This window comes from Schistocerca serialis, chromosome 3 (assembly GCF_023864345.2).
Source record: "Schistocerca serialis cubense isolate TAMUIC-IGC-003099 chromosome 3, iqSchSeri2.2, whole genome shotgun sequence".
Taxonomy (NCBI): Eukaryota; Metazoa; Arthropoda; class Insecta; order Orthoptera; family Acrididae; genus Schistocerca; species Schistocerca serialis.
Window position 1 is genome coordinate 1,830,913 of NC_064640.1, and position 16,161 is coordinate 1,847,073.

General features: G+C 41.1%; 1 protein-coding gene across 3 annotated transcripts in view; it reads right to left on the bottom strand.

The window, feature by feature from the left end:
* LOC126469657 (biotin--protein ligase) overlaps positions 1 to 16,161 on the bottom strand; it is a 359,191-nt gene that overhangs the window by 105,882 nt on the left and 237,148 nt on the right. For all 3 annotated transcript variants that reach the window (XM_050096793.1, XM_050096791.1, XM_050096792.1), the window contains one exon: positions 7,459 to 7,644. In XM_050096793.1, coding sequence (XP_049952750.1) covers positions 7,459 to 7,644 — 186 coding nt within the window. The remainder of the gene's footprint in view (positions 1 to 7,458; positions 7,645 to 16,161) is intronic.

Here is a 16,161-nt window from a genome sequence, read left to right on the forward strand (position 1 = left end):
TTTCCCACTATATTGTACTGAGTCACCTGGGCAACAGCATATGAGATGGCTGGAGGATCCTCAGCTGGCACCCCTCCAGTGTTTGCATTTCTTCTACCTCCATCAATGACTGAAAATAGTTAGTGGGATCCTGTTGTTGTCCATCAAAAATGCAAGTACAATATTGTAAACCTGCTATGTCCACAGGTCCACATCCTGGCATTACTATGCTGATCATGCAGAGGAATATTAAGGACGAAGTCACAAACAAGGTGATATGTTAACACCCCAGGGGTTGCCATCGTGACCTGCACCTGTATGGTCTGAGCACACAACAAAATAAGTCCACACAGAGTACCTACACCTGGCCTTCTACCTAAACCACTGAAAGCAAGTCATCACAGCCATCTTGATTTTGTGGGAAACTGCCTCAGTGCCTCATAATTTACTGCTGTTCACACTTTGCCAAAACTCCTACCTAACATCCATGTTAGCCACTGCCACAGCCATAGAAGACACACTGGTATATGTAGTGCTGCACATTGACCCTCAGTTTCTCTCTTACACGTCTGCACACTTACATTGCAGCTACAGGTTCTTTTTTACCATTTCATGCTGCTTTCAATGGGGAAGCAGAATGAATGGTGCAAACTGATAAAAGTGTTCAACAACAAAGCTCTGAGTACAGCCTCCATAGAGGACATACTTGCCATGTTATAAAGCTTCTATAGGTCTACTGCCATCCAAAGTTGCAGCTCACTGAACTGCCCCATGGCAAGAGGGGCTGAATGCTGCTTGAGCAGCTCCACTGTGTGTGATGAAGTTGATTCAGCATCCCGTGTTCCAAATTATCTCTGCAATCTCAACCCACAGGTATAGATGCCACACCATGGTGGATACGACACATTGTAGAAATATGTCAGGACCAGCACATCTACACCATTGTGCCTGAGAGCAGGCACATAATCTGCAAACAGCAATTGTGTTTGCAGTGATCAAATGACAAAGTTATTTTGGCCCACTAACAATCACAGTGAGATCAGCATGACACTACAAAAAACCACCAGTCCCACTGGCAGCAACATGACCCAACAAATTGCTCCCTTAAAAGGTCCAACAGCATCAAAGGGCAATATATGGACTCCCTTTGTGATCATTACACTGCCTCCAGCCACATATGACCCCTCATTACTTTCACCAGTTACTGACCTCTATGTGCTGCAAACTCAGTCCACTGCTGTCAGTGCCTCAGAGCTGGCCACCTACAAGTTCACTGTCCTGAAGCCCTCGGCAGAGCTGCCAACCCTGGTGTCTTCTTTCTGTGCTAGTCCATCATTATACATTATGCCACTACCACCATGCATGCCAGTTAAACGGGTGATTGATCCAGTATTTTTGCCAGATGAACTGATGACCCCCAACTCAGACATGGTTGACACCACCAAGTAAAACTTTTCGTACCTCTCACTCAGTGCTACAATCATCACATCATGTGGGCCTGCCCAGTGGTCACTAGCTGTGCAAAAACTGCTACATATCACTATTCATTCTTGTTTATGTTTTTGTTGTCTACTTGATTATACTTATTGCTACACTTGGATCTATGAAGCCATCTACAGACTTAACTGTTGTATTACAGACTGGACCCCTGGCTTCTTATTTAATAACAATATGATGGTAAGGGAGACTGGACTGTTACTGTGTCACTGACAACCAATAATAATGTGTTTGTCAAGATTAATGTTTGTAGCACCTAGAGGGTCCATTTGTTTGTCAATATTAATATTGGTGTCTGGATCGACACCAAATTAATGAAGACTTTGTGCACCTCACACTCACCAGCTTTTATATTTTTGCAGCAGAAGCTGAGCAGCCCCATGGTGTAGTGGATATGATACAAAACTGTTAGATGGAGGATCGTGAGTTCAAAACCCACCTCGACTGTACAATTTTAATTTCTATATTCGGTTTGAGTACATTCTAGAAGTATCCACAAATATAAAGAATCATTGTACGGGAATGTTCTGTAACTATATATAAACTGTATGTGTTCTGGACGGAGGCCGTTCGCTCCGCACTCTTGTATGTGCAAGTGCTGAATAAACCTTCGTTAAGTGAAGTTAGTGTTCGTCATTCATCTAATTACACCTTCTTCTATGTGACAGTATTCTGGTGGAGACGCTGGGTACTGGAACTTGTAATAGCGCACATTATCAACGACACAGTAGCTCCCATCAAGCCGCGACAGAGCTGCTGTTTATGTGGCGAGAAACCCGAGTTCGAGCCATATTCAACAGATCACAATCTATGTTAGACAGAGGAAGAAGAGGACGTTACGATGACAGCAACTGTGTGTCACCACAATAGACATCTTTCCGGGTTCTCTGGTGACGATGGCCAAGATCCAAACAAGTGTCTGAACGTATACGAGCGTATAGCCAAATTTAACAAATGGGATGACACCATGTGTTTGGCTAACGTATGTTTCTACTTGGCGGGCACTGCCAAGCAATGGTATGTGAACAACAAGGAGAAGTTCACAAGATGGGAAGTATTTTGGCGACAACGATGAAAGAAGTGCAACGCTGAAGATAAATTACAGGGCAGGGGACAGCGTCCAGGAGAAACTACAGCATCCTAGATTCAAGACGTCTTGGAGCTGTGTAAAATAGTGGATCCTACAATGGAGGAGGAAGATAAATTTGCACATCTTTTGGAGGATGTTGCTGAGGACATGTGCCAAGCCCTCCTGAAGGAGGTTTCGACAGCAGACGACTTCATAAAATGGTGCCAGTATATCGAGACAATGCAAGAAAAGAGAATTCCACACAAGAAGTTTGAACGGCTTCCAAGCGTCGTATCGATATCTGTGATGGAGGAAGCAACTGATTTCACAAGTGTTCTTCGTCAGATAGTGAGAGGAAATTCAAAATGCACTTGGATTGCACAGCAAGTAAAATAAAAATGAGACACTTCAAGGAGGAAGTGGAAAAGACATTGAGCCCAATCTCTCGTTCATCATTTCCCTTTAAATTGGTGAAAAAGTCGAGACCCAGGCGGAGTTACATTCCTACAATGCCGCACAAGGAACCTGTTTGGGCACCAAGGAAGACTGATGTCTGCAGGACCCAGGACAACCAACCAGTATGTTTACACTGTGGACGACTGGGACATGTGGTGTGCTATTGTCGAGAAAGGCGGCAGATATTTGCTGACACCCGCACCACAACACACCAGACCGATCTTAGCCAACGCCAGCTCTGGGTCGACGAAGATGAACAAGAATATGTGGGTGCAGGACGACGTAGGTCACCATCGCCACAAGCTAGCCGCTGGAGAGGATGCTCCCCAACACGCCGATCAAGGTCTCCATCGCTGTTTAGAAGCTCCAGCTGTTCACCTAGCTGCCGCAACGTTTGAAACTAAAGGGTGTGACCTTCCTTGGAGGTCAGGCTGCTGAAGAGAAAAATCCTCCGCCATTGATCACTACAAAAATGATAGGAAACTACATCAATATCCTCATGGATGGACGACCAGCCCAAGTTCTTGTGGACTCTGGAGCATCATATTCAGTCATTTTGGAGAAGTACCGTCGCCAGTTGCAGAAAACAGCAAAACATCTCTGCTCATTGGGCTAATGGGAAATATGTAAAACCTACAGGAATATGTACCATTCGTGTGGGTTTAAGTGGCCATACACAGTCCTTGGAATTCATTGCCTTACAAGAGTGCAGTCATGACGTCATTCTCAGATGGGACTTTTTGAAAGCTTCTCAGGAAATTACAGATTGTGGTCGCTTGAAGATTATGCTAGATGAGATGAGGAAGATGCGCATCCGAGTGTGTGGAGACTATGTGTGGTGGATGAAGAGATCATTCCTGGAGTCAGTACTAGAAAGGTAACTGTCACGTTTCAAGCCATGCATCAACCAATGGATCTTCTAGTGGAATGTAAAAGGAGCATAACACTGAAGAATAACTTCACCATCCCAGCCTCTGTCATCTTGTTTAAGAACGGATTCAGTGAATTGTAGAGTGTTAACTGGTGCCAAGAACTGTAGATCCCTCCAAGACGCATGTGCGTACAACCGCTGAGCCGTTAATTGAAGAACAGTTAAGCATTTTAGAAACCTTCCATGCCAAGTCTGTGGGTGAAATTAGTGCTACCACTACGAGACAAGATCTTCTAGCTCAACTATCACCAGATCTCACGAAGGATCAACACAAGAAGCTACTTGCCATTCTTCAAGAGTTCTCTAAATGCTTCAATCCACAGGTGAAGAGCAAATTAGACAAATCGATGGTGAAGCACCAGATTAGCACTGGAGACCATCATTCAATAAGCCAGAGAGCATACTGTGTGTCAGCAACGGAACGTCGAATAAGTCGCAGAGCCCATGGTTGTCACCAGTGGTCCTCATCAGGGAGTAGGATGGCAGTTGGTGCTTTTGTGTTGATTACAGGAATCGTGCTGAGATAACTAAAAAGGACGTTTACCCTCTTCCAAGAATTGAAGATACACTAGATTGTCTGAAGGGGCTAAGTTGTTCTCAGCCATGGACATGTACTCGGGATACTTGCAAATCGAAGTAGATAAGGTTGATCATGAGAAAACTGCATTCATCACCCCTCCGGGCCTGTATGACTTTAAGGTAATGCCGTTTGGTTTGTGTTATGCACCAGCAACTTTTGAATGGCTGATGGATAATCTTCTAAGGCACCTGAAGTGGACGATGTGTCTTTGTGATTTAGATGACATTATAGTGTTCTCAGACACATTTGATGAACATATAAAAAGACTGAGGGCCATTCTTAAGTGTGTCCAACAAGCCGGACTGAAACTTAATCCAAGAAAGTGTCTCTTTGGAGCAAAAGAAATCAAAATACTTGGACACCTTGTGTCAAACAAAGGCGTGCAGCCAGACCCAGAAAAGGTGAGATCTATAATGGCATTTCCTATTCCTAAAAGTATTAGAGATGTTAGAAGCTTCCTCAGATTATGTTCTTTTTACCGTCATTTTATCAAAGACTTTTGTATCAAAAGCCAGGCCGCTCGAAGAGTTGTTAAAAGCTGATGCTAAATTTACCTGGGGTGTTACGCAACAAGATTCTTTCGATGTGCTGTGAAAGCTTTTGACGACTTACCCTGTTCTCGGCCTATATGATGAGAGAGCACCTACATAACTACACACAGATGCCAGGGGGTATGGGATCGGTGCTGTTCTGGTGCAAATTTTCGATGGAAAAGAGAAGGTTATAGCCTATGCTTCTAGGATACTTACAAAAACCGAGAGAAACTACTCAACTACTGAAACAGAATGTCTTGCTGCAATCTGGACCATGTGCAAATTTTGACAGTATCTCTATGGAAGGCCATTCACAGTTGTTACAGACTTTCACTTCACTTTGTTGGTTGGCAGGTCTTAAGGATCCAACAGGACGACTCGACAGGTGGGCACTATGTCTTCAAGAGTATGACATTACCATAGTGCACAAAAGTGGAAGAAAACACCAAGTAACTGAATGTCTCTCAAGATACACCGTGCAAGACCATCAAGACTTTGATGAAGATAGTGACTGCCTCGCTACACTCCACGATCCCTCTGCTGAGCAGAAGAAGGATGCCAAGATATCTCAAATTATGCTTGCCTTAAATCGGTCAGAGGATGTGAAAGGTCAATTTAAGGTAGTTAAGGGATTACTTTGCAAGAAAAATTTTGATCCGTTTGGAACGAGGTGGCTACCAGTGATTCCTAAACACACGCGCTTAGATGTTGTACAGAAATTCCACGACACATCTGAGGCCAGACATTTAGGTTTTATTAAGACGTATGATAGAATCCGCAAGAGAGTTTTCTGGCCAGGTTTATTTAGAAGTATCCGTCACGATGTGTCGCACTGTCGATAGTGCCAGAGGAGAAAGGCAGTCCCTCAGAAACCACCTGGCTGACTCATACCAATTCCACCAGTAGAAACGCCTTTCCAGCATGTTGGGATTGACCTATTCGGTCGATTTCCGATGTCTGCTAGTGGCAATAGATGGATTATTGTTTGCACTGATTATCTGACATGCCATGCCATTACAAAAGCAGTGAAAATGGCCGAAGCATCCAACATAGCCAAATTCATCGTGGAAGACAGTGTATTAAAACACGGTGCCCCAATGTCATTAATTATGGATCGAGGGAAAGTTTTGCAATCGAATCTTGTGACAGCGTTAAAATGTCGGTGAGACATTACTCGTCACATGACGACTGCCTACCATCCGCAAACTAACGTGCTTACGGTACACCTTAATAAGACCTTGCCCCACATGCTATCAATGTTCATCAGTGTTGAGCAGAGCAACTGGGATGAGGTGCTACCTTTTGTGACGTTTGCCTACAACACCTCCAAACAAGACACCACGGGATTTACGTCATTTTTCCTGGCGCGAGGGCATGAGGCGACTATGACGATGGACACTATGTTTCCATTACATCCTGATGACATGGACGACGACTACATTGGCCAGGTGTTAACCAGAGCTAAGGAAGCTCGGCAGTTAGCTCACTCTGCATGCTGCAGGCTCAAGAAAACGATCGCCAAAGGTATGATGTGAGCCACTGCCCTGTTGTCTACTAGTCTGATGACCTCGTCTGGAACTTCACTCCTGTTCGGAAGGTTGGTTTCTCTGAGAAGCTCCTCAGGTGCTACTTTGGACCTTATAAGGTTGTAAGACAGTTGTGTGATGTTACTTATGAAGTTGAAGGTTTCGACCCCGTCACAAGACGATGAAAGATCAGAGATACGGTCCACGTCCTTCGAATGAAGCCCTATAAGGATCCGGCAACCCAGGGTAAATTCGAAGCTCCAATGACAGGCAACAAGCGGAAAAGTGATAAAGAGCATAGCGGCAAAAGAAGTTCTAAGAAGATTACCATCAGGGCGAGAATCAGTCATCAGGAGCCGGAGTATGCAGGACTGATGACTCATTCCAGGACTAGGAGGACGTAACACCGAGACGCTGTTCCTTAATGAGGGAGCAATGTCGCAGCAGAAGCTGAGTAGCACTGTGGTGTAGTGGATATGATAGTAACTGTTGCATCGAGGGTCACGAGTTCAAAACTCACCTTGACTGTACAATTTTAATTTCTATATTCGGTTTGAGTACATTCTAGAAGTATCCGCAAATATCAAGAATCATTGTACTGGAATGTTCTGTAGCTCTATATATACTGTATGTGTTCTGGCCGGATGCAGTTTGCTCTGCGCTCTTGTCTGTGCAAGTGCTGAATAATCCTTTGTTAAGTGAAGTTAGTGTTCGTCATTCATCCAATTACACCTTCTATGTGACAGTATGATATAAGACAGACATTAAACTGTTATACTAAAGCTCTACTTTAAATGCAAATAAAACGACAATTTATCATAGTCATAGCAGGTGCATGTTATTAACAAAGCATCAAAGCCCAGCAACTTAAAAAAAGGAAAACTCACCTCACTTCTCCCTAGTAAATATCCAGGTTTGTAATGAGGAACAGTATCTGACAATGAGCACTCTATTCCCAGATGTACACTCAGCAAATCTCTCAAAATTGCCAACCTTGCACTGTCACTAGCCTGAAGTGTTTGAAACTTTTCTTTTTCTTGTTCATACTGTTGTGGATCAATCTCAAGGTGGACCTGTAACACACATTGTGGTGTGGAACAGTAGCTTCAACTTTAATCCAACAATGTTACAGTAAAATTTATGAACAAGAGTAACATTTTTAAAGAGTAACATTACTTATATTTGTTTCAGAGCAACTTAAAATATCAACATTACAATTTTCATGTGACAGCAAAGTTTCTGCATACAGAAACAGGTTAAATGACTAACAAAACCTTCAAACACAGCAAGATCCATATCAACCATTTTGCAATTAAAACGGCAAATATAGACAACAAAGACAGAGTGCTAAGTTTCCAACTTACTTGCAGAGGCAGGAAAAATAGCTTAGACATAGTTGAACCACTGCGTACAGACAGTTTACAAGCACCAAAAAGCAAATCACGAAGTTTTATGCCTACGAAACAACTAAAAGTATGAAGAAGGCAAGAAGAAAACTAAAATAAGAAACAACTATAAAAAAGGACCATTTTGTACTTTTATCTGTAAGGTCCATCATCTTTGCACTGGAATGAAAATGCAATAAATTCACAAGTATGTTCCACCTTACTTATTTTTCAAGCATCCTTGGAATTAAATGAAGCAACAAATTGCAAAATGTTATTTTGAAGCTTTTTTACAGATTAAGCCCAAAACAACTTATTTACATGTTCTGTTATGTTTTAAGAATCAATAGGAAAAGCTGAAAATTTGTTCTGGACTCGGATTCAAAGCCAGGTCCCCTGTTCTCTATGCAGATGCACCGACCACTAAGCCATTCGGACACAGTGGTCATCACAACTGCACGGACTACCCTAGCATGCCTTTCATTAGACCCAAATTCTCAACTTATCCACACACTGATGACATAGTCCCCCTGCTCCTTACCCTCAGTACTCATGGTATTTCGCTGATTCACACACGAGTTTGAGCCTGGTGTGCATCCACACTGAAGAGATCATTGGTCTTTCTCACCTTATATGTGGTGTCTGTTCTTTCGGACATGTCAGAGAGAACTGACACCACATATACAGAAATCATTTATGCTACACAAGGTACTACAATAGTTTTGGACTATGTCAAAAGTTCTCTCTCTCTCTCTCTCTCTCTCTCTCTCTCTCTCTCTCTCTCTCTCTCTCTCTCTCTCTCTCTTTTTTTTTTTTTTTTTAATGGATAACTTAGTAACAAAACAGAAGTGAAAGAAAGCGAAAGAAGCTTGAACACCAGGAAGGTCCAAGACAATGTTTAAAATCAAATGAACAATGAAAGGCGAACAACAGGAAGAGAGTACAACAGAAAGAGGAGAAAAAAAATGGTTCAAATGGCTCTGAGCACTATGGGACCCAACTTCTGAGGTCATTAGTCCCCTAGAACTTAGAACTAGTTAAACCTAACTAACCTAAGGACATCGCACACATCCATGCCCGAGGCAGGATTCGAACCTGCGACCGTAGCGGTCTCGCGGTTCCAGACTGCAGCGCCTAGAACCACATGGCCTCTTCGGCCGGCAAAGAGAAGCTAGCAATGATTCTGCAGGACCTTATATCAACCACCATTACAAATATTTACAAAACTCCAGCCATTCTTTACCTTGATCAGTAAGCATTTGTCTATTTCTGTTTGAATTAAAATTGTTTAGGATACTTCAGTCACTATAGCACCATAACCACTGGGCCTCTCAAATTGTTACACATCATTACTCTTTCAGAAACTTCAACAACCATGGGTAGACATATATTTGTAAGTGGGGTGAGTTTCTGAATTATAAAATTAGAAATCATTAGCTAAAAAGATGAGATATAATGTTCAACTCCTTGAGGAGAAGGGTTCTCTTTTCTCGTATTATTATATGTAATCTTAGCTGCTATTTTTATGTAGGGAAACAATCACCTGGCTGTAAATTAACCAATTTTTTATTTTGGACATCAGTTCTCTTGATTCATGTCAAGAATGCACTTCAGTTTGTAAGCAAGTTTGCACTTCAGTTTGTAAGAATGTGTGTAGGGTATCTCTACATACTGATAAAAATAGAAGTAATACTGGTAGAATGTAAATAGTTTAGGAGTAAATGAGATCACTCATTTAACTGTAGAAGTCTCGACGCAGCTGATATCATTAGTTCCTTCTCTTTCTTTTCTCCTGCCTTCCCCTTTAATTTACATAATACGTATCACAGCTGTGGATCTCGCATGATTTATGTTCATTCATCTACATCTACATGTACATATACATGGATACTCAGCAAATCACATTTAAGTGCCTGGCAGAGTGTTCATCGAACCACCTATTATTCCAATCTCGTATAGCCAGTGGAAAGAATGAACACCTATTTTCGCATTCAGAGGAGAAAGTTGGTGATTGAAATTTCGTGAGAAGATTCCGTCACAACGAAAAACACCTTTCTTTTAATGATGTCCAGCCCAAATCTTGTATCATTTCTGTGACACTGTCTCCCATATTTCGCGATAATACAAAACGTGCTGCCTTTATTTGAGCTTTTTTGATGTACTCCGTCAGTCTTATCAGGTAAGGATCCCACACCGCACAGCAGTGTTCTAAAAGAGGACAGACAAGCGTAGTGTAGGCAGTCTCCCTAGTAGGTCTGTTACATTTTCTAAGTGTCCTACCAATAAAATTCAGTATTTGGTTAGCCTTCCCCACAACATTTTCTGTGTTCTTTCAATTTAAGTTGTGCGTAATTGTAATACCTAGGTATTTAGTAGAATTTACGGCTTTTAGATTAGACTGATTTATCGTGTAACCAAAGTTTAACGAGTTCCCTTTAGCACTCATGTGGACGACCTCACACTTTTCATTATTTAGGGTCAACTGCCACTTTTCACATCATTCAGCTATCTTTTCTAAATTGTTTTGCAATTTGTTTTGATCTTCTGATGACTTTATTAATCAATAAATGACAGCGTCATCTGCAAACAACCAAAGATGACTGCTCAGATTGTCTCCCAAATCGTTTATACAGATAAGGAACAGCAAAGGGCCTATAAAACTACCTTGGGGAATGCCAGAAATCACTTCTGTTTTACTCGGATGACTTTCCATCAATCACTACGAACTGTGACCTCTTTGACATGAAATCACAAATCCAGTCACATAACTGAGACGATATTCCATAAGCATGCACTTTCCCTACGAGCCGCTTGTGTGGTACAGTGTCAAAAGCCTTCCGGAAGTCCAGAAATATGGACTCGATCTGAAATCCCTTGTCAATAGTACTCAGCACTTCATGTGAATAAAGAGCTAGTTGTGTTTCACAGGAATGATTGTTTCTTAAGCCCATGTTGACTGTGTGTCAATAGACCGTTTTTTTTTTTTTTTCAAGGTAATGCATAATGTTCGAACACAATATATGTTCCAAAATCCTGCTGAATATCGACGTTAATGATATGGGCCTGTAATTTAGTGGATTACTCCTACCTTTTTTGAATATTGGTGTGACCTGTGCAACTTTCCAGTCTTTGGGTATGGATCTTCCGTCGAGCGAATGGTTGTATATGATTGTTAAGTATGGAGCTAATGCATCAGCATACTCCGAAAGGAACCTAATTGGTATACAGTTTGGACCAGAAGACTTGCTTTTATTAAGTAATTTAAGTTGCTTCACTACTCCGAGGATATTTACTTCTACGTTACTCATGTCGGCAGCTGTTCTCGATTCGAATTCTGGAATATTTACTTCATCTTCTTTTGTGAAGGCATTTCAGAAGGCTGTGTTTAGTAACTCTGCTTTGGCAGCACTGTCTTCGATAGTATCTCCATTGCTATCGCGCAGAGAAGGCATTGATGGTTTCTTGCCGCTAACATACCTGACATATGACCAAAATCTCATTCGGGTATGTCTGTAAGAACAGATACAACAAACAAACAAACAGCTATGCAGCTACACTGTGCCTGAACATTGTAGCGGTACAGCTGTGTGTGTATGGGGGGGGGGGGGGGGGGGGGTAGCCATGCGTGCCAGTTTACTGAAGTACTACCAATGCTGTGAAAAAACTATTAAATCATTGCAAGAACTTTTCCCCACTCTTATGGAAGAGAACAAACCACTCCTTGCTAGAATCTAGATGATTGTAAGTGATCATGATAAGAGTAATGAATATCAATAAGTTTGAAAGTGAGTATAGTACACAAAAAGTCACGGATGTAACTTAAGTTACTATAACATTTGTAGTGATCACCACAAGATGAAATCTCGTTTTTTAATACATTATCAGTATCATCAAGTTCCCCAGTAACAATAGCATGCAGGACAAAATTTGTTCATGAAAATGCAAATGAAGTGTTGGAAGACAGAAAATAATTATACAAGGGTGTCTCTAGGCTGTCCAGGAAATCCCTCATTTATTATCGTAACTCTATAATAGAGCTATATCCTGTTGCTAACCAGTTAAATTTGTGTATGTCTTTCTTCCTAAAGAAAGTATTGGTAATTTTTAAATGATTAAAGGCAGAAAAACCTCTTAGTATTTTTCCCTTTTCATTACATACTTTTCCCCCAAATCTGCCTAGTATTTTGGGAGCTGATATACTTCCAATTCCAGCATTGAGATCTTCCATATTTAAAATCTGATTTTCATTGTATCTGTTTCATATCTCTTTTAATTGTTTCACAAGGGGCCTTAGACTCATCAATTTTTCCTTTTTCTTGAACTTAAGTTACTATTATTCTTAGGACTCCTCTTCAACCTTTAATTACTACTAGTACAATGTGTTCATTTACATATTAATAGTCCCTGTTAGTCGGTTCGTCGGTTTGGGAGAGAGGATGAAACAGCGAGGTCACCGATCCCACAGGATTAGGGAAGGATGGGGAAAGAAGTCAGCCATGCCCTTTCAAAGGCACCATCTCAGCATTTTCCTGATACGATTTAGGGAAATTACGGAAAACCTAAATCAGGATGGCCAGACACGGGTTTGAACCATCATCCTCCCGAATGCGAGTCCAGTGTGCTAACCACCGCGCCACCTCGCTCAGTTTCATAGTCTAGTATTTTATCTACTCATTTTCTATGAATGTAGACAGCATGGATAGATATGGACATATGGCTGAAAATAACATAAGTAAACCTACTTCTCTAATTAGTGTTTCTATCTCTGGCATACAAATAAAAAGATAAATCATTCTGTTTGAGCTAGTGTTTTGAGCTCCACATTCAAGAGGGCAGTAACATTGTTCATGATGACATCAAGATCACATGTCAGTGACAGGGGGCATCTGCTTCACTGCTGGTGTTGACTCACTCTGATGTGTTGTGTAGTGCAGCAATGACGGGATGATGGTCTATAGTTGAATTCTTTTATCTTGGCGGCTCGCGCATGCCCGCCCAGACACGGGAGATTGCTGCGTTGCCAGTTGCACACGACGCACGCGCCAACAGAAGCAGCGCCATAGTATAGCATATAGTTCGCAAGCTTACGTTTAGGGGGAAGCGCACAGTTTATGAAGTAAAGCCGCCACGGCCGCATTAACCCTTTCGCTGCTACAGAGACGTGCTCCCCGCATTCCGCGCTGTGCGCGATTTTGTCACTGCACTGCTCGCCTGTGCTGACACATGGTGTTCCGACTGCTTTGACACACTTATCATTCGATTCCACAAAAAATATTTGGCCCAAAAATTAGATTTTTACACATCTTCTTGACTGATACCTTCCCCCCATAAATGACTTAATTTTGTTTCGATATTCAACGCAGTTATTATGCAGCATTAAATGTAGTAAACCATTGCACGAAATTTTGAAGAGTTTGCAGAGGTAAAAGTCCATAGAGTATACTTTCCGTATGGTCGATTTTAGTTGCCACAATGTTGAGAATGAAATGTGGACAAGATACCTAAATTTCATATAAAATTTACTGTATAACAATATCTCATTTGATTTAAGCACCACATCGGTGTCGTATGTAATATTGAGATATAGTCCGTCTTTCGCGACTGTAACAAAAGTTTTATTTACACCGAGCACGTTTGGCTTTATTTTAAAGCACTTCAATCAAAAGGAAGTAGACAAAATACATTAAACAAAACTGTGGACTTAAAAAAACATTAGGACTTGAATATACCGTCTATCAGTGAAGTGCTCTGAGCTATGTCAAATGTAATTTTTGTGTGTGGCACCCACAAACAGCATTTATTTCCTAAAACACTGAATAGCCGACACAAACGTTGAATATTGTGTTACCGCAGCACAAAACTACGAAAGGTGACTTGGCAATGGGGGAGACAAAATACTGTCCACTGAAGATGCTTCAAAAGAGAGAAACGCGTCTGGTCTAAATAAGTCGCTTATTACAGTTGCAGAAGAGGAATATATTTCAATAGCATTGGTAAAACTGTGACTGTGGAACAAAAACAAGAAATAGAACATGAGTACCATTGTGTATGTGCTATACCTTTCAATGATTGAAGTGCTTTAAAATAAAGCCAAACACGCCCGGTGTAAATAAAACTTTTATTACAGTCGCGAAAGACGGAATATTTCTCAATATTACATACGACACCTATGTGGTACTTAAATTAAATGAGATATTGTTATACAGTAAATTTTATATGAAATTTAAGTACCTTGTCCACATTTCATTCTCAACATTGTGGCAACTAAAATCGACCATACGGAAAGTGTACACCATGGACTTTTAACTCTGAAACTCTTCAAAATTCCGTGCAATGGTTTACTACATTTAATGCTGCACAATAACTGGGTTGAACATCGAAACAAAATTAAGTAATTTATGGGGGGAAGGTATCAGTCAAGAATATGTGTAAAAATCTAATTTTTGGGCCATATAGTTTTTGTGAAATCGAATGATAAGTGTGTCAAAGCAGTGGGAACACCATGTGTCTGCACAGGCGGGCAGTGCAGTGATGACAAAATCGCGCACAGCGCGGAATGCAGGGAGCACGTGACTGCAGCAGCGAAAGGGTTAATGAAGAGACAAAGCACTAGAAATTTCAAAAAATTGCATTCAAACGAATAAAATTCGTGAAGTAAGACACTTCGATATTGTTTTTAAATAAAGAAAATATTTAGCATCACACTAGGTTTGAACTCTTTACCTTTCGCTTACAAACCCAACGCCTTAACCGTTACGCTAGCGCAGCTCGTCCTGCAATGTACTTCCAGAAGGACAGCTCATGCAAAATTCTGACAAACACTGTTGGTATGCCTATGAATTACTCGCACTTCGTCGAAGTACAATAGGAAATAAACAATTACCACTGTTCTTTATTGCGAAAAAGCAGTTCGTGAAATTGATACAAACACCTTTCCATGGTATCGCCTGAATTAGGAGTCTTATTGCTTGTTTGGTTTAATTAATTAATAGAATATGAAGCAATTGGTATAAAGAATAGTTTTTACAAACTTTCTATAAAACAAAGTCTGCTATCAAGACATTGCTTTTGTTCTATTACTTTATTTATGACTGAACGTTTCTAAAACTGAAGACACTCATCCGTGCTCTGCTCTGCAGTCGAGATCTGGCAACGTCGTTCTCTGTTCATTGGCTGACTGTATTTTTGACGTCAGATGTGCAGAACGAACCTAAACTCGGCCGCCAACATAAACGACGTGCACTTTAGTATACAGGAACAGACTGACACGGTCCAGTGAGATGGCAACTCCTCTTCCAGCAGTGTCACAGGAGAGTACACCATCCATTTGTCAATTATTCTTATGAGCTTCAAAGAGAAGCAACTTATTTTCATTACCTGTGTGCTCAGTGGTTTAGTTCATATATTTCTTGCACGATTGTTTGCTTACAAGGCACATTCGATGCACTCTAGCGTTTTAAAAAAATGGATAATAAATGTGGAGGAGATAGGGGTAAAGCTGCTCGCATCCATAACATAATGTTACACGTGCCTCCTGGTTAATACTAAAGAAGCAGTGATAATGAACTGCCAGACTGTCTTTTGATATCCTTGCAAAAACACTGTGCTGACAACAGAGCAAACAATACTCTTTAACAGTTCTTCTCAGGGCCATTTGACAATAACTGGCTTCAAAATCAAAATATGCCAAATTAACACAGAAGGCATGAGCTGTAGCAAAAGTGAATATCTGAGCAACCTGGCATGAAAACTTAAACTTGACATTACCACAATCCATTCCCAGCAACTGTTCCCTGCCCCTACCTAGATGGAATTTTCAAAAGGCTAACTGGAACAAATTCAGCAAACAACTGGAAAAATGACACTAAATGGATTCCATCAAAAGTAGAGAGATATGAAAGACTTGCTGTCTTAGCAATTAGTTCTGCCAAAAAAACATGTCCACTGATGAGTAACAAAATCTTATATTCCCTGTCAGAATGAAGTGTGCCAAAAGTTGTATGATTCTTATGAATGCATAAGGAACCAGGTACTAGTTGAACAACTGCTAGAAGCCCTGCAACAACTGTTAGAAAGGAAAGAAACAATGGAGAGTTTAGACTTTAAACACAGCAGTCGAACAGCATGGAGTTTACTGTGCAGACTAGTAACTGGACAAAATCATCCAGCATTTGTACTGACTCCCTGAGCCAGAGGTTGTAGCCA